The sequence below is a fragment of the Tauraco erythrolophus genome, chromosome 3, assembly GCF_009769465.1.
Source record: "Tauraco erythrolophus isolate bTauEry1 chromosome 3, bTauEry1.pri, whole genome shotgun sequence".
Classification (NCBI taxonomy): domain Eukaryota; kingdom Metazoa; phylum Chordata; class Aves; order Musophagiformes; family Musophagidae; genus Tauraco; species Tauraco erythrolophus.
In genome coordinates this window covers 26,097,344-26,124,603 of record NC_141467.1, presented here as the reverse complement: position 1 = coordinate 26,124,603, position 27,260 = coordinate 26,097,344, and the positions used below count along the sequence as shown (strand labels likewise).

At 39.5% G+C, this 27,260-nt stretch overlaps 1 protein-coding gene across 1 annotated transcript; it reads right to left on the bottom strand.

The window, feature by feature from the left end:
- Positions 1-234: 234 nt before the first annotated feature.
- On the bottom strand, positions 235-27,260 carry UPP1 (uridine phosphorylase 1). Its single transcript, XM_086609090.1, has 9 exons — positions 27,160-27,260; positions 20,432-20,439; positions 9,165-9,222; positions 6,183-6,300; positions 5,514-5,672; positions 4,392-4,506; positions 3,711-3,920; positions 2,149-2,295; positions 235-374 (listed from the first exon to the last, which is right to left on the bottom strand). The coding sequence occupies exons 1-9, from the start codon at positions 27,192-27,194 to the stop codon at positions 235-237; spliced, it is 990 nt and encodes a 329-aa protein (XP_086465216.1). The 5' UTR covers positions 27,195-27,260.

The following is a 27,260-nucleotide window of genomic DNA, read 5'->3' as shown; positions in this document are numbered from 1 at the left end:
CAATTCACAGAAAAGTGAGTCTTGTATCCAGCAACACATAACTAGGCAAAACTTAACTGAAGTCCATTCAGCACATTCAGTTCCCAAAGCACAGTGACATTAATGATTAACTTCTTCAGGCACACGGAACGCTGTAAGCTCTTCTGAAGCAAAACGCTTCTAACGCACAGAAGTCGTGACCATGACTTCAGCTGTGCAAAAGCCTTCTGCTTCTATAAAACACAGATGGATACTTCATACTTTCCCAAGACTTTTCTTAATGAAATATCCCACTAACTTCTGCGGTCTCTGCTGATACTCCACAAGCACATCATGTGAGCTACTAATCTGATCCCCTTCAAGCCGATTCAGAAGAGTGACACACACTACGGCAGCTAGAAATTAAAAGACAGCATTAGTTAAGAATGATTCTGGCACTTCTACAGTACAAAAGCATAAACGTTTGGACGAACAGCTAGAAGATGGGAAATATGAGAGAAAAACCCCCAAAAAACGGTGCACTATAAGACGCTAGGGGACTAGCATGCTGCAGATGATATAAAAAAAGTTACAAATTGTTTAAGACAACTGATTGCTACATTAATAAAGCAAGCGTCTAGCAGCTGCAGACACTTATTGCTATATCATAATTCTTATGTTTTTCTGGACAGAAATTATATTTCACAAGTACGCAAGACTTGACTGGTAGGAATTGATCAGAGACACTGTTCTAGCAGACAATTACAGCCCTCTGCCATCCACCTTATCCCCAACTCAAATCCCTGTGCTGTAGATGCCACCTCTCGGACACCTGCAGATGAGTCGCTTCAATATCCATGGATGGGGAGAGCAGCAAACACATGAGAATCTCATGGATCATCTCAGGCATATCTGCTGCCTTTTGGTAATCAGAGCCCCAAAGGTAAAATCTCTCCTTTCACTCCAGCTGAGCTCTACAATCCCTCTTCTGTATCTGGGGTTTCTGTTGATGACAATTTGCAGACACAAGCAGTTATACACATTACAGACCTAGAAGGTAGAGTCAGCAAAGGACCAGGCTCCCTGACGGCTCAGTGGTAACACGGGCTGGGCTTTTAATCACTCTCAAGTCAGTAAGAATTGAGGACGTTTGAGATAGCTTTTGGCCTTTTTGCTTATTATTCTTCATCTTGTCCTCCTTGAGTTTAAGGAAGTTTGAGAAACATCAGTGTTTTAAACTGGCAAACTCCTTGCCATAGAAAGTGAGAGACTATAGCTAACATGGTAAGAAGAAAGGCACTGTATTATGTTATTTGTAATCACTTCTTTTTTCCTAATCTTTACTGAAAATTTGTTTGTGTAAAAAAAAAAAAGAAAAACTTGTTGAAAAACTCCTAATCATAAGATTAGGAATTGTTTATTCATGATGCTACTAAAAATCTTTAAGTGTTTAAGAATTAAAGCCACAAGTCTACATAAAATACATCTATTTTCAATTTGATATGAAAGTATCGAAAGTGATTAGAGTTTTATGCGTATGAGAATCACTTGACTGATTAAATTGACCAGTTGCTTCCAGTAAACTTCAAAAACTGACAAACACAACTTAATGCTATAGGGTAATTAGGTACTTTAATGATTTATGTGCTTGCCACAGGCTGGAATAGCAAATGACAGGACTAAACTGTATAAGAACTATGTGTGAGGAAGTTTGCATAAGTTTTGAATACATGTGACACAAATCATACAATCATAGCAACAGAACGATAACCAGAACTGGTTTTTTTATACGCAGAAGGTACGTTAACACCTCAGTCGCAATTTTTACCACAAACGCCCTGCAATGCAGAAAACTTCCTATAGAATCATAGAATGGTTTGGGTTGGAAGGGACCTCAAAGATCATCTAGTTCCAACCCCCCTGCCATGGGCAGGGAAATCCTCCACTACACCAGGTTGCCCAAAGCCTCATCCAACCTGGCCTTGAACACTTCCAGGGATGGGGCATCCACAACTTCTCTAGGCAACCTGTTCCACTGCCTCACCACTCTCAATGTAAAGAATTTCTTTCTTATATCTAACCTAAATCTGCCCTCTTTCAGTTTAAATCCATTGCCCTCTGTCCTATCACTACACACCCTTGTAAAAAGTCCCTCTATAGCTTGAATAAAGTAACTTTAAGTTAGTTTACCTTTGACACCGCTGAGATTACACATTGCAGCAAATACGGACGACTCCATCTCTATGTTTCTGACGCCAGAATCATAAGCTTCCTTCAAATATTGCAGTTTCTCTTCTTCGTTATATAAGCAGATTGCACCATCCAATCTGCCCTGTCCTACAAAGCAATTTTGTATAAATTTTCAGTGAACTCACGTAACAGATTCAGTTTCTAAAACACCCAGTTATTGCAGTTTCCCCTATACAGTGTCCAGCTTTTACTACTGCTTTTTAATATGCAAGACAAATAGGAAAAAGAGATTCTTAGATATTTACAATATTAATTGTATTTTTATAATGTGAATCACAGTAATTTAATCGGTCTTCTGCAGCTCAAATCCTCAAATTCATAAAGGGGAAAATGTAAGTAGCAGTTCCCCACATGCGGGATGTGTCAAAATTCAGCAACAAACTTGAAGCTGTATGGAAGTGCTGCATTTTTCCCACGTTTAATCATCATCTAGAAAAACTGTCAAGCTTGAAAATGCCTTCCTGATGCTACCTTAAAGGATGGACATTTTATTACTTACAGACTCTCTAATGTAAGAGATGAGTCTTTTAAGCTAACTAGCTAATACTATTACCATTTTTTGAGAAAATTCATATATTCAAATTATTCAAAACTAACACAGATAAAACAACAGCAGGTTATGTACTGTAAAATTAAATCACGCAGTGTTTTATTCAGTATTTTTTTTCTGTTTTCAGGAGATGTACTCCTAAATTAATGCCCTTGAGACTGTTCTTAATTTTTGCTGTATGAGTTGAAAACATTCCTAACACTTTTTCTTAGTGTAGCTTGCACCTGTGATTGGTGTCTGAGAAGATACTCAAACTGACAGCGTCTGTTTCTGACCAAGCTTGAACAGTATTATGAAGACCACGAGTTTCCCTGCCCATTGCACCTTTTGTCACCTATCCAGTAACAGCTAGAGAAAATAGTAGTAGGTGCCATCCACATTCTTTTCTCACAAGACGTGAAAGACGTTTGCAAATGGACTTGGGAGATCAGAAAAGCACCTGAATGTCTATGCATTTATCCAAAGTAAGCATTGGAGGTCTGCCTCTCCTACGTAGCAGCATTGACACAACTCAGCAAAATACTGTCTTCAGTTGTCTGATCAATGTTTTGCTCAAAATGTCCTTGGGAAAGAAGTTCATAGAATCATAGAATGGGTTGGGTTGGAAGGGACCTTACAGATCACCTAGTTCCAACCCCCCTGCCATGGGCAGGGACACCCTCCACTACACCAGGTTGCTCAAAGCCTCATCCAACCTGGCCTTGAACACTTCCAGGGATGGGGCATCTACAACTTCTCTGGGCAACCTGTTCCAGTGCCTCACCACCCTCAGAGTGCAAATTTTTTTTCTTATATCTAGTCTAAATCTACCCTCTTTCAGTTTAAATCCCTTGCCCCTTGTCCTACCACTACATGAGTTCTTTTCACTGAACTGGAACCTTAATGTTAAAATATTAGTATTTATCTGTTGCTGCTTACATATATATTTCTATTATTCTGTCACCAGCCTTACCTTCATAGAAATCCAAAGTGCACATAGTGTTTCCAATGACTGTATTGAACTGATTGATTTCTTTACTGCACTGCATCAGTTCCTTAGCTAGCTGTTCATCTAGGTTTGTACTGCGAATTACAGTCTTTCCCAGAACAACCTGTTCGAACTGAGGTTTGAAGGTGGCATCTACAGACTGCCTAGTTATAACCACTGAGCCTGGCTCCAGACCTGCAGTAAAAAAAAAAAATAGATAAAGCTTCATAATGCAGTTAATGCTTTTGTTTCCACAAACATAAAACATACATCTTGACTCAGTCCTGCTTCTTTTAAAGGTGGTGATTTTGCCCTTGAATTCACCAAGAGATTTTTTTTTTGTGCCCGTCTAGCTGCTTCCATTTATTATAACAAATAATTTTTGAAAGAACGAAATTTTTACTTTTTCACTATATATTCTTTCTTATCTCATACTTTTCATAAAGGACAGGAATGTCCTTCTCCTCACTTTGTCAGACCTCTTAAGTGCATTTTCTCTATCCAGAAAGGCAGATATTGCCTTTTCATTCAAAATTGCTGAAGCAAAACGATTCATCTCCTGCAGAAAACTGTTCTGACCATCAGTCACTTGCTTGCAAAGAGATGCTTTACTCTCCTACAAAGATGTTTTGGTTTGAAGAAAAAAGAAATCAAGAGGGGAAATACCTATTCCACCAGAGGTGCCAATGCGAATAATGGTTATGTTGGAACACTTGGCATGATACAACAGTTTGATCAGCTCGTGCAACATGATTGAAATAGAAGGAATGCCCATACCGTGCTGAAATGAAAGCAGAAATTCATACTCGACATTCACATAGACAATGTAAAATATATATATGGAAGAACGAGCTGGACAATATCTCCTTCCTACTATTTTTTTTTTTCAAATGTCACTTAACTCACTCCCACAAGAACCCTAACCTACAGGCCTACTGAAAGGCTACTGCAGGTAAACAGAAAGACTCCCACTGACTTTGGTGGACTATGAAGTAGAGCATTTCTAAAAATCATGAATTATAAAAAAATTACATTCTCAAAAGTATAAGCAGTATCTTTTCCTAATAGTTGACAAATGCACTTCATCACAGAAGTTTTCTTAAACACAAGAAAAACCCCGCTCTGATTCTTTACCAACCTGAAGTGCTCATGAATAGCTAAGCTAAAATTTTTCAAAACACAGACATTGTGGTTTAGTCACAAAGTTCAGCAAATATAAGTCTGCCTCAACTTACATGATAATGCAATAATTATAACTCAAAGGAAAGCGTGTAGCATGATACTACAGGTATGCAACTGCAACTGAAGTAATCGTATTTACAAAATAAAGGTATGAGGTTTTAAAAATACATATATGAGTTGGCAGCACAAGTCCCACAGAATGCTGCTCTTAAGATACATTAGCACATTGGACAATGCCACTGCAGATACTTAGCTATGGATGAGACACAGTCATTTTTTCCAATACCCCACATGCATTGAGCAACCTTCTTTTCCTCATTGTTCAGGATACAGAACAAGGATAAGGCAACAGTTAGTCTGCTCAAAAATTTGTAATGCTATCCTTGCAACAGCTCAGTGGTACACTGAGGAATGAAGGTCTCAGAGATCTGCCCTTTTAAAAGAAAAGGCTAAAAAGGAATTCTTAATTAGACAACCACAAGGTTTACACAAACTTAAAAACCTGACTCCATCTATTAAGCATTTAAAAGAAACGTGCTTTCATATTTTCTACTTTGAACAGCATCACTGAATTGTGTCCCATATGTGGTTACGTGAGGTACTTACACTGACTGACAAAACAGGTCCCACTTTGTACATTGCATAGCGGTCAGTTCCCGCACAGATGTTCGGATAGTCACAATCAGGGCCCCCAAGCCCCAGTTCTTCAGCTATGTAGGAGATGAAAGCTTTCATCCGTGAAGGACTTCCTCCAACACATACGAACTGGGGTGGGACAGTATTCAACAAAACAAAATCAATTGCACGATTCAGTATATCAAAGAACATGCAAAGACCAACATGAGGATGTAAACACTCTCAGTTTACACAAAGCTGTTCCCAGGTGTGGTTCTTCTCATAATCATTCTAAAAGGCCATGAAGAAAAGTTATGCAAAAAAAAAAAACCCAACCTGTCTACATAGCACTCAAATGCCTTCATCCTGTTTAATCTAGTAGAAGACAGATACTGATTTGAAAACCTCCTCAAAAGGGACTTCCACCTGAATAGAAACTGCAGCATTTGCCTTTTTACTGGATGAAAAGAGACAGTCAGAAACAATTATCTTCAATTTTGCTTGATATTGAAAGTCACAAGAACCCACAAAACCATATCCCCTTCCCATGCATTCCTCAACTGGCAGTATGCTGACACATTTAGTCTTATTTTGAACACAGCTAGGCTTCCACCTTCAGCAGGATAGCTTAGGCTTGCTAAATGAAATTAAGCTTCTTACCTTCACATCTCCAAACAATGCTGGAAAATCATGGGTACCAGTCCCAAGAGCAAAATGGTAGAGGATGTCTTCTTTCATTTTCTCCAGGTGAGGGTTGCAGAGATGGATAAAATTCTCTCTGACAGGACAGCAGCATTTTGAAACATACAGAATATATACAAACCCCTACATTGAAAAGATGCTAATCTTGCAAAGTCAAGCCATAAAAGTTGGGAAATGCTACACCTAAGTATGCCCGCACTACTTTATTTTGGTTCCTCATGCATTATGTTAAGGTAATGATCACCAATGAAAATTTCAAGACCACCTTAAGTCTCATAACAAATCACATATGATATTGAACATTCCACTCATCGCACATGATGAAATTGCTGAAGAAAAGCCCAGATGGTAGGATGCATTTGCAACAGTGCAACCTTTATCTTAAATATTTAAGCTGTGAACTAGGGTGGGCCTTTATGGTGAGCAGAACAATGGGAGCAGGACCAGGGAATATTCAATAGACCACCTTACCACATAGACAATCTACAGCAAAGCTGAAAAGCAAACTTGACCTCTGTGTTTTGACTGACCCTCCTAGCCACCTAAGAGGACTGTGAAGACTTGGGCTTTATAGACAGGCCCAAAGGGGATTTCTGGCAATTTGGCTCACTAATGCTGTGTCCTCCAGCCAGGAGGTAAAAAAAAAAAAAAAAAACTATAAAAAAAAATATCTATGGCATGAGACAGGTAACAACAGTACAGAGAATATGAAATAGGAGAGGAAAGAAGGAAAGGGAAATTTGAAGCAAAGAGAAAACTATGAAAGAAGAAAAAAAAGCAAGAAAAAGAGAAAGACAGGAAGAGGTGAAAAGAATTCACCTCCTCTTAAGTTGCTTCCTGTAAGGAAGTGATACAGCTTAAAAAGAAAACAAATAAAAACAAAAATTCTGAAGAACCAGGAAACTACAAGGCCAGTCAAATCACCTTCATGGAAAATTTAGTAATGGACTAACTAAGCAAGCTGAATGATTCATAAAACGTCTGCCTTCTGTGCTTGATGTTTTAAGTTCAGTTGAAACAGGTAGGAAAGACTAGTCAATAACCACAAGCTTAAGCAAAATACTGGCCAACACTTCAAAGTAGTTTCTGAGAGATGAAATCAAGCAACAAATATCTTCCAGACACAAGACGATGACTTAATAGCTTAATGAAGGCTCACTGCAGTCACAGCATGGCTCAGCATATTCAAACTGCTTTGTCAGAGTAGACAAACAAAAGACTTTGCCTGGAGTTTATGCAAACAATTGTCAAGACTTTGCAGAAACAACTCTGAAGCCTAAACAGAGCCGTTTAGCACTATTTTAGATGGTTTAGGTTGTCTTGTCTTCTAATGCCTCTCCAGAAGGGCAGTGCTTTTCTGTAGGTCCTGTATCTCATCTGCCAATCCTATGGAGGATGTATTGGTTGCCTTAAGAAGCCTAAAGTGGCCTAGATGCCCATACTGAGGTCACCGAACTGTTCCTCAGAAAGCAAAGAAAATAGTTACAACCCCAACATTCTATCAATTGTTTCTGTTCTTTTAAATTCTCTCTCCAATGTCACTAACTATCCAGCAGCAGCTGCACAACCAAAGTCCACCCTATTTGTCCCTGCCCACCACACACTACCACCTTCAGCAACTGAAAAAGCAGGCCTGCAAGCGAGTGGCTTGTTCTCTCCTTCAGTAGTAATTCCTTCCCATCTCCCACGTGCCCCATTTGCCTCTCTTCACAGAAATCCCACCTGAGGGGGAACCAAAGGCTTTGGTTGCCTGTCTTCTCCTCTCCGAGAGACCTGTTTGACTCCAGGAGAAACAAAGAGCAGGTTTATGGCTCCTCAGAAAGGCGCAGACAGCCCAGGAGTTTGCCAGCTCATGCAAGCAGAACTCCCAAGCTGCCACCCCTGAATTACTCCTGTTTGGTTTCGTGGGACTCTCTACCCGTGCTTAACGGGTCGCTCACTAATGCAGATCAAATAGCTGGCTGTGCTGATGTTTACTGGAAAGGCTTTTACATACAAAGAGGATATGATTTGAAATCACTTTAAAATTTATTCTCAGGCAGGCAAAAATATTTCCCTCCTTATAAGAATACCAACAGTAAAAGCTTCTCTCCAGGAAATAAACTGGGAATAGGCAAGGCCTCTATTAAAAGTACAAGGAAATTCATGTGGTATGTGCCAACACCACTGTCCTCACACCTGGCCTAAATACAGCTCCCTTCCTCAGCAGTATCTGTATTTCACCTTTTCCATCTCGTATCCTACCAGCAACACTCTTCAATCCACCACCCCACCGCAGCCAGGGGCTGTTGCTAACTTGTACTGGCTGTCTGCCCATCCGGATTTAATTGCAGACTTGGACCCTGGGGTAAAATGGACAATAAAAGTAGAGCATATTACTATGTGTACATAGGACCAATGCCATGCATTTACAGTAGAGGCAAAGTTTGCCCAATAAAAATCTTTGGCCCATAACTCTAAGGAGCTGACAATTGATTCCTCTCACACTGTTTTAAAGCACCTGCAACTTCTGGGGGTTTAAATGAAAGATTAGTGTCTGAGGACTGAATATATATGTATGTTTTTTTTAGAATAAGCTTAAAGTAAGGATTAAAGAAAGAGATTGAAACATTTGTTCAAACTCTTGAAGCAGGTAGGTCTGGCCATATGCAGCAACCAACATCAACATTTCAACAGCTCACTGGATTAAAAGAAAATAAATAAAAACATCACCTGTGCTTGGAAAAATTCACTGTTGTGATACAGGAAAATGGTTAGCCAGCAAAGCCCTCTGTGAAGGTGTGGTTAAAGCAGATAAAGACTCCATTTGTCAAAACAGCTTCTACTAGATACCTGATGTTATAATCAATATTTGTATCATAAACTTTATCTTAAACTAAATGAGTGTGGGGAGGAAGGTAAGTGTAAACTTCAACAATATAATTCATTTCCAAATCTTACTTTGAAGACTGTTCATCATCAGTTTTCTTCTCATTTGAGACACCAGGAGCCATGTATGCTTACACCTAGAATTATATTTTAAAAAGTAGATGTAAGTACATCACAATAGTTCCATCTGTAAAGCTAGCATCATTAACAGTGATATAAGATTTCTATATAGATGATACAGTCGTGAATATTAAACCCCTTAAATAATCCAGCCACACTACAGCTTTTATAAGTGTAGCAAAATGAGCATCTCCAATTTTTTATGACTGAGTATCACCACTTTCGAACCACTGAAGCCTAAACTAATCCCTTGCTAAAGTAACCCCCATCTCACCACTTCTTCTGTTCTGTGGTATACGCAACACCTGGCTCACAGGCCTAAGAGAAGTCAGTCTCACAGCGAACTACCTAATCCTCTTTCTTCTATACCTCCCACAGCGACAGTGACTGCTGAAGTAGCTTTAGCCCCCTTTCACCTCTGGCTCCAGGTGGTCTCCAAAGCTCATCTCTAACTGCCATATGCCTGAATCCTGAGCTCCAGGAAGCATCTTACTCATAATATCTTCTTCATTAAACTCCTCCTGCTGACCTTAAGAGCATTTCTATCTGCCCCAGCCTAAGGACGAGGAAGACTAAACCAAACATGACTCTAAAAAGTCACAGCACTCTAGTTTATCATCCATCTTGAATATCTTTTTTCCTAATCCATTACCCCAACCTATACCAAAAAACTTTCACTTTCTGCATTTTCTTTCACATTTAAATAGGCAAACTTATCAGCGAGGCTTTGGTGCTGACACGATAACAGAATTGTAATTATAGAATGACTCATTTGATATTATTTTCAGAAGTGACTAAGGCTATGTGCCAAACCTGGTATTTCTGGGAATGCTCTTACAGGAAGTATTGAATCACAAAGTTTTGCTCTGCCCTCCCTTACAAAGGGCATGGCAGCACATAGATTATAACAGAGACAGGATTGTAATCCTTAAAAACCTCAGGGTTACACTACAAGGAAGTGGAAAAAAAAGCAATCTTTCAACAGAATTATATAATACATGAATTTTTAAAGAACTGAAGAATCAAAAGAAATAAACCTGAAGTCTACCAGTTAAAAGTCACCGAACAATGGGAATGTATTAAAATTTATAAGGAACATTGCTTCTCTTCATTTAAAACATTAACCTTTATTAAACAGATCTAAACTCCACACGTACTAGATGTAGTAAATGCATATTAGAATCTATGCTCAAGGAGGTAAAGTATAAAAGTAGCATTTAGAATCAATTCTGTATCCTTATGGCTGCACTATTAGAGCCAGTTACTACAGGGCATCGCTATTATACAATGTATGTTACAGGAAACGTGCATAATTTGTTCCAAGAAAACGACAGTGCTGTGAGTCGTCATAACAAAGAGTTAGAAGATAAGAAGAAGAAACCACAAAGTGATTTTAATGTACCTAGATGACAACTGGCTGCAAACAAACCAGGGATATTCTTTCAGCTGCTGTTCACAGCATTAAGGAAGCACGTGATTTTTAACAGTGGTCTTGGTTCTGTGATGCCCTCAGTAATGATGTACTTCAAAAAACCGAGAACAAAGTTCGGACAGTCCAAAGGTCCAGAATGCCCTCTCCAACAGCACCGAACCAGAGATGCCTTGGCAGGAACAGAAAGGAGCAAGCAGAAAGCAGTTTTCCCACGGCAGACCCTTCCGGCAATCAGGTAGCAGCTGACAGGCAGCCAAATAATACAAAGCCACAAAATTCTCACACTGGCTAAACAAACGGAAATGTTTACAGCCACATCCGAAGTTTCAGCAGTCTCCCTCAGCCAAAGTTAAAACTGATGCTCAAGAATAAAGGCGCCTCCAGCAGCACTCGGCTGCAAGTCTGGCGTTCATTCACCACGAGGAAAACCGAAATCATTGCAAAATTGATTTTGATACCGTGGCTTCCCTCGCACAAGCAATGACAGCTCACTCACGGCGCACATCGCTTCCAGGCGATTTCCTCGGCTCCGCAGACAGACAGCTCCCATCCACCGCCGCTCGGAAGCGACGGCACCACCGACATACCCATCCGACGGCACCTCTGCCTCCGCGGCCCGCGGGGAGCGCTTCCCCCCACCCGGCGGCTCTCCCGTTTCCGCCGCTACCCCTCCGCAAGGGTTTCGCCGCCCGGCGACCGGGGCTGCGGCTGCCGGGATGCGCTGCGGGCACCCCGCCACCCGCCCGCCGGCCGAGAGGGGACCGGGGGCTGCGAGGGGCCCCCTTCTTTGTGCCGCCGCGCCTCGCCCCGCACCTCCCGTGCGGCGGCTGGCGGGGCTCGGCTCTCACCTGAGGCGGCGGGAACCGCTGCTGGGAACCGAGACGAGCCTCTCGCTGCACCCGGGCGGGCTGCGGGGAGCGCCGGCAGAGCCGCCTCCCGGCTGCGGCGGGCGGGCAAGGCCCCGCCCCGGGCGGGGGCCGCGGCACCGGGCGCGGTTAACTCCCTGCGCGCCAGCGGCGCGGCCGCCCGCGGCGGGGACGCAGCCTCCAGTGCCCGCAGCGAGGGTTAGGGGTCCTGCGGGGCGACCGGCCCGGCTGCACGGAAACCGGCTGCTTGGCGGTGGCGTAGGCGGCACCGGTAAGGGATGCGCCGCGGTATGGGAGGGAAGCGAGAGCAACGCGCCTCGGGTGCTGCAAGCGCGGGTCTCCTGCCGCTCCTCTGGAGAGCTACCTCGAGGCCACGAGTTACCAAAATAATCTTATAATATACGTATAAATATATAAGTACATGTTGGCACCCTGAGGATTGCGGTGTCAGGTTAGGTTGTATGGACATTGGTATCTACATCTGTCTTTATGAATGTATATTGGTACAGACCGTCTTTAAGTGCACTTATTTTACTAGCGCTTCTTTACGGCAGAAAAAGGTGGCGAGGAAAGAGCACAGATGACTTCTGTGAGTGGAACAGAATAGAACAGAACAGAATCGAGTATTTCAGTTGGAACGGACCTGCAACGATCATCTAATTCAACTGCCTGACCAACGTTCAACTGCCTGACCAACTCAGGGTTAACCAAGTTAAAGTTATTAAGGACATTGTCCAAACACCTCTCAAACACTGACAGGCTTGGGCATCGACCATCTCTCTAGGAAGCCTGTTCCAGGGTTGGACCACCCCACCCTCTCAGTAAGGAAATGCTTCCTAATGTCCAGTCTCAACCTCCCTGGCACAGTTTGAACCATTCCCACACATCCGGTCACTGGATAGCAGGGAGAAGAGATCAGCACCTCCCCCTCCACTTCCCTTCCTCAGGAAGCTGTAGAGAGCAAGGAGGTCACCCCTCAGCCTCCTTTTCTCCAAACTAGACAAAACCAAAGTTCTTAACAGCTTCTCACAGGACATGCCTTCCAGCCCTTTCACCAGCTTTGTTGCCCTCCTCTGGACACACTCAAAGACCTTCACATTCTTCTGAAATTGTGGAGCCCACAACTGCACACAGCACACACCCCAGCGTGCGGTTTGCCCTCTTGCCTGCCAGGGCACACTGCTGACTCACATGAAGGCTGCTGCCGACCAGCACCCCCAGATCCCTTTTCTTACATACAGTGCAACTCCCCCACCTCGCCTGCCCTGCCTTTCCCTCCTGAACAGCCTGTAGCCCTCCATCCCAGCACTCCACTTGTGGGACTCATTCCACCAAGTCTCACTAATACCAATAATACTGTAGCTCTGGGAGCTGACCAACGCTTGAAATAACTCCTAGCTAAACTCAAAGTTTTGCAAAGCAGGGAAATCTAAAATATACCTGCAGCTCCTAAAGCTAGACAGGGGAGTGCAGAACAACTGGAGCTGAGGCATCTCCGGTGTTACTTTGATAGGGCTGACCTGGCTAGAGCTAGGCCAGTTAGCCTGAGAAAATCAAGTGAAACCAAGCTGTGGATTTAGATCACGCCCTTTTTAGTTCTGAAAGAGTAGTACCTGTTCCTCATAAAGCACTACTGGGATCCTGAACAAGAGACAAAAAACATTGGCAAGAGGGATCCAGCACATTTAGCTACAGAAGTAACATCTGCAATGGCAATAGAGCTACAATCCTACAAGTTTTGTAGACTGTAAAAAAAGAGACACTTTCCTAGGTCTATTTTCCAGAGTCAAGTCTCCAATTTTTATGTAATCTGTTAAGAGAGATGTGGGCCAAACATTAGTTCTTTCAAGAGAAGCTGTACTTAGTCTGGCACAACTGGTTCAAGCTAGAAACAGAGAAATTTAAAAGATTAAAGAATTTTTCCTTTCCCATCAATTGACAAGAAATTTAAAGAAAAAACATAGCAAAAAAAAAAATCATAAAGCACTCTGTAAGCATAACTTTAACACTGTGCATACAGTAACTGAAGACATTCAATCCAGAATCCTGCAATACAATTTTAAAAATCATTTTTCCTACCAGAAACACACTGTAGTTTGTCCTAGTAGGGAATACTTGGGAGACAGAGCAACTGAAACCTTCTTGCTACATAACCTTCTGTACATCAGGAGGGTAAACACATTGGGCACAAGACATTGCCAAGATGTATTTATTACAAAATCACATCTTGGGCATTTAGACGCCCAATAGATAGGAAATCTCTTAATTTCCTCTCTAAATTCCTATCTCACACCCAAGGATTTTGTATGCAAATATAAGAGGGAGAAATCCCCTGCACACAGACACATTTCTAGGCATGAACGGCATACAGAGAAATTGCCCAACAAAGAAAAACGTGTCACTTGTTCGACTTGTTTAAATCTCTTAATAGGTAGAATAGAAGCGCGGTCTCCTAATACATCTTTGTTTTTCTGTTCCTTGAATATATGTAACAACTTGAAAGCTATGGCAATGGACAATCCAAAATAAGCACCTTAGAAGAGTATTTTAATTCTGTGGAAGAAACCTTTCCTTTAAACAGGAATATTACCTACCCCTTCATCTCAGAGTCCACTGAAAAATCTGCTTTGGCTTTCACAAGGCTTGTCACTCAGCTATGTATTAAGAGAATGATCAATGTAAATCACTGCTTTTATAAATAAAGAACAACCAGGTTACTATAGTTACCTTGTCTGAAACATTGAATAAACAACACATCTCAGAGTCTCAGAACTGCTAGTAACCTTTGCTCTCACCTCTAGAAAACTTTTTTAAAATTTAAATTGGTTTTGTACTTCCTGGTTTTGTAATCTTTGGGTTTTCATTTCATTTTGTATTTTAATGTGAAAGCAAAAATGCAAAATGTGTTGATACATATTATTTTAGAAGGGTGAAAAATACACAGCTACATATGGGGAGTTATTTAAAAATAAATTTTAAAACCTGTAACTGCCCTCACTTTTCAGATTTTTATATTGCATGGATGAAAACTTGCACCTATAGAAAGTAAGGCTGTCTGTCCTTTTATAATCAAAAGTATAATCATTCCTGTTCACTACAGACCAGTTTTGTAGTCAATGGGTCAAATAATGCAGCACAGCTGTTCAGACACTTGCCTACTGCATTTTGATTCTTCAGCCATTTTGGATGTTTAGTATCATTAAAACTATTAATAGGATGACAAAACGTGCTGTAACTGAACTCCTACGTTTCCATTTCTAGATTTCTTCCAGGCTATAGCATACATAACTACATTTTGAGAAGTAGTTTGCAGAGGACTGCACAAAGAGAATATTAAGCTATTTGATTACAGGGAAAAAACCTGGGCTTCAACAAACATCATCTACAAATAAGTTTGCACTTTCAGCACGGATACAAGTATTTAAGAAATAGATATGCTGAAGTCAATTAAATTTTAGATGCTTTAGAAATGCATGGGCCAATTCAATTTTTGTTTTCATTGCTACACAAGGAAACTTAATGTATATATACCCTTGATTGCTAAAAACATGTTTATATATTAGTCTAGTCTAAAAAGACATAAGTGGTAAGAATGAAGTATGTATTTGGTCACATGAAAATGAAAACAGCCATTAGACTTTGCTAGAGTTAAATGCTTGCACGTAAAAGGAAAATTACTCTTCAATACCTTAACTGCCAAGTTATTTTTAAATCTATATCTGGAATTCCCTTTTAAAAATACTCACATATCCAGTACACTTGGACGTAAATCATAAAATGGAACTGCACTTTTGTTTTATCTTTGGGCTTGCAAAGTAATCAGTACTCAAAGAAAGAAATGATCTCACTTATTACTTAAAGGCATTCAGGTCAGAGATGGAGCACAATGCAACTAAATAAACGTTTCAGCATTTAAAACAACAAGGCTCGATTTTGTAAGTAAGCACCCAGCTTTTGACTTGCACATCTCTCTGAAAAACACGCATCAAAAACCATTCTAGACCCCGAAGCTTCCAGTGCTTTTACACGGAACTACTGATGACTTTGAAAACTGCCAGTTGCACGGCTGCATTGACTCAGAAGTAAATAAAACAACATAATTACTGGGGTAAGGTGAGCTCGAGCAACACATTTCCATCCTTGAATTCAGTGGAAGCTTTTTGATTTGTTGCACAACTTTGATTTGATGTGCTTTGGAGAGCTGGTAAATTATGCTTCCGCTGCAGCTCTCCATTATTCTGAATGCACAAACACAAATTCCAGGGTCCTCCACCTGCTTGCATAAAAAGAAATCTTAGGCTGAATCAGCACTTCAGGCTGTTAATATTCTAACTCATGGTATTCAAATCGCAATCTGTGAAGAGTCAGTTGACCCACAGTGCAGATTAAACATCTCCTTGGCTTGGCTAAGGAAAGCTGAGTATACATTAATGGCACATTAAGAAATTTTTAAGAATTTGAGGATGTGGATATTACCTAATGGTGACCAAGGTAAAAAGAGACAAATTTTACAATAAGATATGGTTTACATTTTTAAAATGTCTGAAACCCAGCACTATAAACACTCCTAAGAACACAACTCTAGTAAAGCAAAATAACAGTGCTGAGTAACCAAGTTAGGATCTCAGTTGTCTTTCTGTCTCTGCCTCTAACAATTGCCTAAAAATATGAGTTTTGGACAAGAACTCCAATACTGAGGAAAAAGTGTTCAAAAAGTGAAGAGGACTTAGACATGAAAAAACTGAAAAGTTAGGAAACTTTGTACAGATCTTGATGAGAAAAGGAGGCCATCATACTGAAAAGAACGGTTAGAATTCTTGTCTGCAGCTCAGCAGTATCGCAGCCACATAGGAATTCTTATTTTATGGAACAGATTTTGAGGGCTTAGGCGCAGCAAGCACCTCTCAGGTCTGTGTGAACAGGGGATCTTTAAATTCGTGAATACTTTTAAATACCCATGCTGGTTTGTTGTTTGGGGTTTTTTTTGCAGGCTTTTTTTTTTTTTTGGTCATAATATTGTCTAACTTTTTCAGTAAATTTGTACTGAACACCTTTCAGAAAATGTTCTACAAAAAAAAAAGAGATTGAAATAGATTCAATATATGCTTAAGAACGAAATAACTCTTCTTCAACTGATGAGCATTAATATAGATTCAATATATGCTTAAGAACAAAATACCTCTTCTTCAACTGATGAGCATTAATAAGTTGCTTAATGGTAAGGCAGCCAAGCCTTTTTAACTCCAGAGAGTTTCATCATCATATTTCATCTCATATTTCCCCTTTCTTTTATGGTTTGGCCAGTAAAGCCTGTAACTGCAAATAGTATTTGCAAAAGAAGTTTTTCCTGTGATAATATAAGTCAGAAGATCAAAGTGGGACTGAAAAGTACTACTGTTGCTGATACTTATACCTTTAAAGCAGGCTACAAAGGCTGTCATACACAGAACTTGTTTTACTGTTGCAGTTTACCATTGGTGGGCACAACAAACCCAGCCCTCTATTACTTTTTTTTTTTTTTTTTTTTTACAGATACTAATAAAAATTAGAACCTTATCCAAAGACTATCAAATAGAGAGAGCTGAATTCCCAGATAAGGCATGTTCATATGACTGCATTAATTCTGAAAAATTCACAAAATGGTAGTTATTTTTTGGAGAACATCAGGCAGCTACTGGTGATTACTGCATTAGATGTAAAATTTTATAGTGGGAATCCTAAGGATATCAACAATTTGCCTGTTACACAATTTCTTCACACAGGCTTTATCTTTAATGCTTCTATATAATGATAGGTGACAGTTTTTCTACTGGTCAGGTTTTAACAATATGAGCTCCAGCTCTGGTATCCTCTGGTACTCTAGCCTAGAAAAGTAGGTTTCACGAAAAGCTCTGCTTTCACAGCAAAATTAATGGTTTCAATGCATCCAAATATAATCCACAATACAAATTTAAATGAAAACAGATATAAGGCAGTGATTTCCACCCCCCCCCCCCCCCCGCCTCAGGTACAGCTTAATGTAAGCTTTTTTGTATTTGGAAAACTTTGCTGACTAAGCAGTAACTGTACATTTAGGCATTTTCATATAGACAGTTGAATTGTTGGTTAGTATGAACAGGAAAGATGGACTCGGGTGCTGGGTCTAACAACATCAACAGCAACATTTCCACAAGCTTTCACTGAAAATTATGAGGGACTAGCAATAGGTTTAGTTATTTCCAATCAATTTTCATATCAAAGTTCTAACGAAAAGCACTATTAAGCCAAATCCTCTAAACATTCAGTTCAAAGAAATGTATATTCAGTAATATATTTTAAAATCTTCACCTCCTGGATTCAAAAGCGTACTATGTACTGAGTGCACTCTGAAAAGGAAACTAAAAATTACCAGTTTACTTATTAAAAATGTCACTTTTCATAGTGTTAGCAAAAAATATCTAATTGAAATTACATCCCCTTTCTAATATGGGCTTTATAATAAACATTTAATTACTCATAAGATTTCAGGGATATATCCTAATTCAAGTAGAGAAAAGAGCAAGTGTTAAAATATCAGTGCATCTAACTTTTTCAAAATATTAAAATAATTTACATACATTACTATTTCAAAGTACAGACTGTTTTGCTGGTGGGAGTAAACACGGAGACCGAGCATATAATATTTTTGTTGCAGTTAAAACTTCAGGATAAATAAAATTTTTATTTAACAGCTGCATAGCTTAGTCCACACTACTGTTACCCAATGATTCATCTTCTATATAACAAGACTCTAAGAGGAAATGCCATCAAGTCTTAATTTAATTATGTGGCTGAACACTGACTGAACAACTAGTTCTTGTGCAGCAGGCATAGCAACAGAACTGTTCTAGAAAGCTGAATGCCTGGTCTAAATAAACGTGCTTTTGGGACTAAGAAGCCATCTTTCCAGTGAAGGTTTGACTTTTGCACTGCAAGTATCCATACCAGTTCAATTCTTTCTATTTTCATTTCATCCCATACTATACAGTTCCCCTTCACCTTTCTTTGTGGCATAGGTCATGAGTGTAACTGTAGTTAAGTAGAGAAACTTGCTGGTTTGGACACATCGATACTGTGCCTGCATCTAGTCAAATCATCAGCAACAGGGTAACCCTGTTTGACAACAGCAAAGGACCACTAGGCTGGTGTCGGAGAGAACTTCAGTTTTGCTTTATTTTTCTTATTATATCAAGAAAAAGTCCAGGAATACACACCGACAGCTGTTGCCTGTTCTTTAAAATTCGCTGTAATCAAGCACAGTTAAGTTCATCAATATTATAAATCAAATTAACTTCTCAATCAGGCATGAGTTCAGTTATAAAAAATAATCAAACAAACGTGTAAACAGTGCACTATATGAGCCATATAAGGCTTTACTTTCTCCATTTTAAGTTACTTACTACATCTCTGAAACAGTGGCTTCGACTCATTGCTTGCTGGTGCTGATTCAGACCGTGATGGCTCTGAATCTGCAATAAAAAGAGATTAAAGTTCTCAGGACAAATTCAACCATAACAATAAAAATGTCAACTAAAATTTTCAGTTTCTCACATCAAAATGCACACAAATTCCAGTACTTTTAATTTTTAACTAAACAGACAGGCTACCTACACAGTTTGCAGCATGATGGACATCTGTAACTCAGCACAAATGGATTACAGATTTACATATAGAATGGGTTCTATCTTCTGTCCAATGCATCTTGGACTTATCCTGTGCAAGAGATAACAGAGAAAGCTCCATCTCAAAAGGGAGCTGCAAGGTTCTCATGCTGCCAGTTGCTGTGGAAGAGCAGACAAAAGTATCCAAGTGGGAAGAAACTAAAAGTTCTACATTCAGTGCATACCCAAAAGAATGAAAAGGACAAGGTCAAAACTGAATCAAGGTACATGTCCGGATGAAACTATACTGTTAAGAGCATTTAAAAAAAAAAATCTCCTTTTAAATTAAGATACAGAGTCAATCTTTATCGGAATAGTTATGATTGACAAAGGAAGGCAATACAAGCAAAGAAGGTTGTCATGTTATCTAAGAATTTGTCAAGGGAAAGCATCTCAAAAATAAATGTATCTATACATCAAACTATGCAGCATACTGACTTTTCATCAGCCTTCACAGCATACCCATCATTTTGTTCTCTACGCCTAAGTGGTATGGTCAAACCAGTATCATGATTACTCTGAAGAATCTTCAGCTTTCTTTGTGTCTCAAGTGTCCTGTTAGAGGCACATTCCATATTAAAGAAATCAGCTATCACCAAATGAATGAATTTGAGGTTCTGAAAATCCCAAATCCTTTCATTTCACTTATAGTAATGGAAAAGAAAAATGCCTGTGCACTAGAAAGTTAAATGGAATCTGATGATAAAAGAAGAATATTCAAGGTTTTCTTTCACGCTAAGGAAAAGCACTTTCAAGCTCCATGGTTTGGACTGTTAGGTCATCGCACCTGCCAGGGCAGCATCCTCTGCATGATCAGAGTTTGGATACTTAAGCTGACTTTGAAGAGTGGCTTCTCAGGTTATGCACCCTCTTTCAGGTCCAGACTGAGATCTGGCTTCATCCCTTAGAAGGGAGTTTTTCTTATGAACAATAACACACAACTTCCAGTTTTCTGTTTGCCAGTTTTCTTTAATGGAAGACACAAAGATGAATTAAGAAAGTGCTCAAGTGTCACAGAAACTGAATTAACTGGCCTCTAAGACTTCCAAACATTGATATATCAAGGTCAAGGGAGCCATGGCAATCCCTACTGTATACACAAGCATTCACGGATACAATTTAAAAAAATAAATTCTAGAGCTTGCAACGTGTATGCGCAATAGCACATGGTCACGAAGTCACAGTAAAAAGCCTAAGTGAAAGGTCTTTGACAGAAATAAGGGGAATTTTCCACCCTTTAACCTTTATATCTAAGTGTTCACAAGTGATGCGTTTCATAGCTACTATCGTTGTGCATGACACAGTAAGGTTTGAGAGCACAGGCAAACACTGGATAACTTTCTCTCTCTAATAAAACTGTTGCAACTCCATTATCTTTGACAATGTGCATATATTTGACGGATTTTTATGAACAGTGATCTATTTCTTAAACACGAGTATTGATGTTTGTCACAGAAGTTTTCAGAAAAATACTAGGGGCAAAAACTATTCACAACAAATAGGCAACAAATATTTTAGGGTCTGCTTAAATTTAGGCAGGAGGATGGTTGTGCCTCTGCAGCATTTTACAAAAACACATCACACACAAGCCCTTGGATCAGAACAGAGCATACTTCTGCAGTTGTAAAGATTAAAAAAAATCCATGAAAGCCCCTGCCTTTGCTGACTACAAACAGGAGCACTCTTTTCTTTAGCTGGTCACACGGTACTGTAAGCTAAGCATAGTAATTCAGTAAATCTCACCATATTCAAAGAGAGCCACACAAATTATTCAGGCTACTCTCTGCTGTTACCTTGAGATCACAACTCACTTTAAAAGAAAAAGCTTTCAATAATTTACCTTTGGACTGCTCATTATTTTCTGATGTTTCTTGATTTTTTTTTCTCATCCAGTACACTGCTGAAACCAGTCCGTCCCATAACCATTGCTGATTAACTTGCTGAAGTTTACTGCTTTGCTTTTTCTCTCAGCAGGCCTTCAAGTCCAAATATATTAAGGAAAACAATAGCATAAGTAAACAAAAATGGGGATTAGGTGAGAAAATTTTATTTTGCACGGAAAGGGCAATAGCCTTATAACATCATTTATTTATAAGTAAAAAACCATATATTCTGCATGTAATCATCTAAGAAAAAAAAATATGAAAAGAAACACCCCACACCACAAAACACACAACTATGCCTGATTCAGTAGTGTGTAATTTTACATGAAAAGAGCCATCCATTTTATTGGAACTTAACATGTATAATACTTACACAGTTCTGGTCTTTGAAATGAAAAAAGGAAATCACACAAATAATGCGCAAGTAAAAAAGGCTGGCAATACTCATTCTGTGGTGCATGAAGGTGAAATTTTGTCACAGATTTGCTCATAAGTTCATTAGGTTAATTACTTGTTTTGCATCGTTAGTATTTCTAGAACATACTGGGATTACTGATGACTGTGTGATACATTTTTAAGACAAAGTGCACAGAAACAATTCAGCTGTACGCACAGCTGATGATGTGATTACACCACATCACAGGTGATATAATAATTTGCTTAGAAGACGGTTATCTTCCAGGTGTTAATTACAGTATTTTTGCTGTGCCTGACCTCATATAGGCTACAGTTTGTGTTTTCTTAAAATGAGAGTCCTACTTGTGCCTCTGTAACCTATACTTACAGAACTAGCAATGTACATTATCGTTTGCATCTGCTCACTGGTATCGAGAAAAAACCCAGACAATTTAGAATATAATAAAAGTGTGCCACATGAAGACATGCAACTGTATGCTTAGTTTTCCTAAAGTAATTTTGAATAGTTTTCCTATACAAGTTAAAGTGCTATTTAGGTGTTTGTAAAACTATTTTTGTATCACACATGATAGCACGTTTAGTGGCAGTAAGATTCCACAAGTCTATACACACATCCAGTAACCTCTGCGATATAGCAAGGAGTAGTACTACTTGCATGCACAAATAGTTGCAGGCTTAGGAGTTTAATGAATTTAATAACCGTACTACTTACATAGGAGGGAAGGAAAGCTTATTTTTTCCACTAAATTCCTTGTTTGTAGAAACATTCGGGATTCTGCTTGGATATTTAGGGTTTATAGCTGGAAACTTTACCTGTGTTAGAGAAGTCTTAACTTAATAAAAGGAATTATGATAAAAATAACCAAGAAGATTATATGATAGTATAACCTTTAAAAGTGAAGGTTGTGTTAAAGACCCTAAAAGTCTTCAAATTTTGTTATCTCATCTATGTTATTTCCATAAGAGTAGAGGAGTATAAAGGAATACCGAAAGACAAAGCAGCACCTTGGTTATTCTAGATGAGATCAGCTGTTTGTTCAGTGTGTCAATAATGCAAAATGTGCTCTCTGCAAGCTTTTCCCTCACAGTACACTTCTACCCAAACTTAAGCTTCAGATTCCAACTCACCCATTTCAACCTCTCGTCTTGGCTCATTTCTCTGTATGCAGTGTAGGAAAACATCCCAGTCTTACTAAAGTCAGCGGGACCAGAAATTCATTTCTGGTTTAATTAATACATTTAGGTTTTTTTATAAAAAGCATAGAACATCCCATATAATAAGAAAACAGTTGTGGTACATTAATTAGAGGTTTGAAACTCAAACGAATACAGATACATTGGGGGAAGCCTACAATAGAAAAGTGTATTTTACTTTTATCATCTTTCACTTGCTAATGACAGGTAGAGAAACTCAGTGTTGACTGAAAGACAGAAAGTTAAGATGACACCTAGAAAGCCAGTGTGATGACTTCATAAACTCTAGGACTGAAAGTTGGAAAAATGAAAAGTAATGGAGAAACATTAGCAATATGTATCAGAGCTGTTTAACTTCGATCAAAATCAACAGCTATAGAAGGGTCAACTTACTTCCCTCTCAAATAAAAGCATTAAATTAAATATCCCAAACAACTCTCAGATATCTTTCACTAATAGCTGCTAAGAAATTCTGAGGTTAAAGAAAAAAACAAACCATCTTTAAAGCCTATTTACAGCTTCTTGAGTTGCATGAAGTGGGGCAAAAAAAGTCCTGAAGATAACATGCAATGTTCAAAGGTTATTAACGAAGTTTTTGTGTTATACTAATATATTCTTTTAATTTGAACCTACACATTATTTGATCATTTTCTCTTTTAAACATGCAATACAGGAGAGCGTCCCATAGGATAGGAGATACCACTTGCAGGTTATTTAAAAAAAAAATCAGGATAGAGTAACTAGAAGTGAAGTTTATTGCTCTGTGAATTTAAAAGTAAAGATACTTTTCAACTATGTAGACATACCTACCACAATACAGTTAACAGAGCAGAAAATTATGAACAGAGTGCAAAAATTAGATGCATCAGCAGCAGATGCACTTGGATTCCAGACACTATAAAACAACTGCCATGAAAACATCCATGAAGAGAAGGTTACAAAATAGATGTAAACACACCACAACCACAGACTTCTCAAGGAGCCCATGCATATTTAGTATGGAAAGAGCAAAGAAAAGTATAATAGCATTTGAACACATCTAATCAGTGAACTAATTAACAAGCCACTAAAAGAAGCAGACCTGAATGTCCTGGGAGAAAGCGAAGCCTAGGACAGACAGTTCTACCGACTCTGAAACAGGACATCAATGCAGACTCTTAAGTCAGTGCTGAAATTCCTACAGACTTCAGCGGAGTCAGGGTTTCACCAGAAGAAAAATTCCAGAATCTGGTAGAGAATAAGTGGATGGGCTACTAGATTTCGGCCTGAAGTTATGTTGAAGCTTAACAAGATGAAAAACTGTGACACTTGTCAAAGAAGAGATGATGCTAGCAAGAGCATGCAGTGATGTCAGATGAAGGGGCAGAGGGGAGGGGTGTCTATTGTCCAACCTGGACGTTAAAAAAACACATTAGCTGCTTAGAACTGCTTTTCAAACCCGTCAACATTATTCTCTGCTGAAGCAGCCTATTTGTGCTTTACATTTCAAAAATGCTATCCTACTGTGCAAAAAAATGATAGTTCTGTTTTCTGTCTATCATTAAACTGTACCATTTAAGATCTGACGTACCATGGAAGCTTCAGATCCAGGAAACAGTTACCTAGTTTCAACTGACAAAACCAATTTAATTAGACAAGTAGAAATCATCACTCTCGGGTAACTTTTGTCACATATTGAAGGCATGATGGCACACAGGATGACACAGAAACACAAGCTGATTTAATAGGCAGGATATACAAATAGTAGATTAGAAGAGATGAAATTCTCCTCTTGGCACTGAAGAGAAGCATTAGAAAAGGAAGCCTAGAAATTAAAGAGTTAATTAAAGGACGAGGGAGGGGGAAAGTCTAGAGAGATTTTGTCTAGAGATGGACAAAGGCACAAATGTCAAAACTAAAGTCAAGGGAAAAAGGGGGGAAGGAAAGGCAATGAGAAAAGACTTGAAGGCTGTTCACAAGTCTCACACATTGTTCTGAATGTTGTCTTTCTTTTCTTGGTATTAAAAGAGACAGGCTGGCATAAATGCAGGTATCAAAACGTTCCCTGCTGTTCAACTCAGCCAATCAGTGACAAAAGGAGCAGGGAACGGATCAGAATTTGGTTTTGGAGAGCACCCACAATCCCATCAGGTGCTCTTTGTTACTTTACTGGGCAGATTCAGCATTAAAAGCAGACCCTTGTTAGCAGACCCAATGGTTACAGCTGAGGAGGCATTTTCACTTTGACAAGCCTCTATTTAACCGCCATCAAGTTTCCCAGATAAAGCAAACTATGTAGGACTTTTTTCATGTGTTCTCAGTTTAAAGAGTTCTCTCCCTTTGTGAACAGATGGCAATGACATACCCTAAAAATTGCTACCTATATTTATTATACATATACATTTATTAGTCTTAGATTCAAGAAACACAAAACATGATGCAGATTGTGCCTGGCTGGTATATGAAAAACAACAAACACCTGCTGTGAGCATGGAAAGCTAAAAGCCCTCAGATAAAATCTTGGCTGCCCTGCAATCAAGGGAAAAATTCTAGATTACGTTTCAAATCTCTGAGGTAAAATCCTGACCTCAGATGGGTAATCCTTTTGCTACAGCATACACATACATATATGTGTATGCATATATACACATATATTTGAGGCAAGTGCCCGAAAGAGATTACTTCAGACTTGAAGGAGTGATCTTACTGGTGCCACGGAAAGGTTTTGAAACGCTGACGCTAACCCTGACATCATGTCCAATTTCTCTCCCACCCATGCACAGGCCTGCCTCTTTCTTAGGGTCATAGCCTTTTCAGCTCCACCTGGCTGGTCCACAAGATGCACAGGCCAAAGGATTCTTCCACCTGGGTTCGTAGTCCATCCCTTTGCCATGAGCGCAAAGGCTAAATCCTTCATGCACTAACATGTCTTTGTTGCTTTGCAAAATGCCCAGAAGAACAAGAATTATCCCTGTGATTAAGGTGTTTGGGAGGAACTACGAGATCTATCCCAAGGCATGGAGAACCATGTAATGGTCCCCCTGATCTTCAGTTCTCCTCTATGCAGTGACAACCATCACATGAGGAATGGTGGAGATTCTAATACTTCAGAACAAAGTGGCATAAAGGCTAAAAGCTCCAGAGCAAGGACAACTTGGGAATAATGTTTTCCCAACTGAGTTTAACCCTTAGAGGTTAAAATGTTTTTGCTTTTGTCCCTAAGGGAGCCCTTTGGGATTTCTCTCCACGATTGCATCATGCATCGCTCTTCTGAGCAACTGCTTCGTCAGATGGGACTGACGAAAAATATTTTCAATGCTTTCAGTCTCAATACTTGAGGCAGTTTGCTGCTGCAGTATCATCATGTAGTCTAACAAGTAAATTGCATATTCCTCAGAAATTTGCCTTGACCAGTCACCACATGGACTTGAATCACACTTACTGTTATCACAGTTAAATTTGACTCTTAGAGCACTGAAGATAATTGGTTCTTAAGTAAGAGAGTGAGGGACAGCACTTCCTCTCCCTCCTGGTTCGATCCTTTAAGAGGCTCTGTGGCAGGCTAAGTTTCTATTTTCAGTGCCTTAATTCTCTGATTGAGAAAAAGCTTCAGCTACAAGCATCAGGCAAACTATAGTTTAAGCATACATTGCTTGTTTGCCTGTTTCCACAGATGAAGTAAACACTCCCAAGCCTATTCAGAAATGAGGTGTTCCCATTTACACAAGCCATCATTCCAAATGTGCACTACTTACTCATCTGAGCAAAGGCTAAGGACTTTTTTTCCTAAAATGTCCAACATCTGCCCCCTGTTCAAGAAGGGAGGTACTGGTGTTCAAGTACATGAAATGCCTTTCCAAAGACGTATGGTAAATGAGGCAACCAAGATCACAGAGGATATTAAAAAAACATAAGGCTTCAGCATGTAAAATGGGCAGGGGCAGAGAGGATGGGAGAGAAGTTTCTAGGATAGAACGCCAAGATCATCACATCACCGAAAGGTTTGTTCTGGGCATAACTTGCACTGTACTTATTTTGCCTTGGATAAGTCTTCTGTTCAAAGACAGCCAGGGCAGTATCTTTGGGGATTCTCTTGCATTTTAAACTAAAACAAACCCCTTTTTCGGAACAATCTTCTGTTCCTTCCTCCTTCTTATTATTCCCCCAAGATCACTAAACAAGAATTCTGTTCACCAAGAGAGAATTGAAGTGGAAGTACAGCATGAGAAGATGGAAACTAACTACTGGCTTTCATTCACTCTTAAGTATATGCAACACATCATGTGACTGGAAGTTGCATTTCTGGTGCATATACTATACCTGCAGCACTTAAGAGAAACACAGCTTTCTTCTCATTCTCTAGCTGCAGTTGCTTCTGGAATACAGAAACTTGGGTGGACTATAGCTTCCCTTCTATAAGAACCCATAGGCTCAGCTAGAAGTGTCTTCCCAAATTCTACAAACAAAGCATCATCGCAGAGTGCCACTCCATCATACCTTCTTTTTCTCTGCGTTTTCTTTGTCCTCAGCATCCCGCTGCCAAACACTTTTCATATCAAAATCAAAAGGCCCTCTTCTTGTCTCATAACTATTCCCAT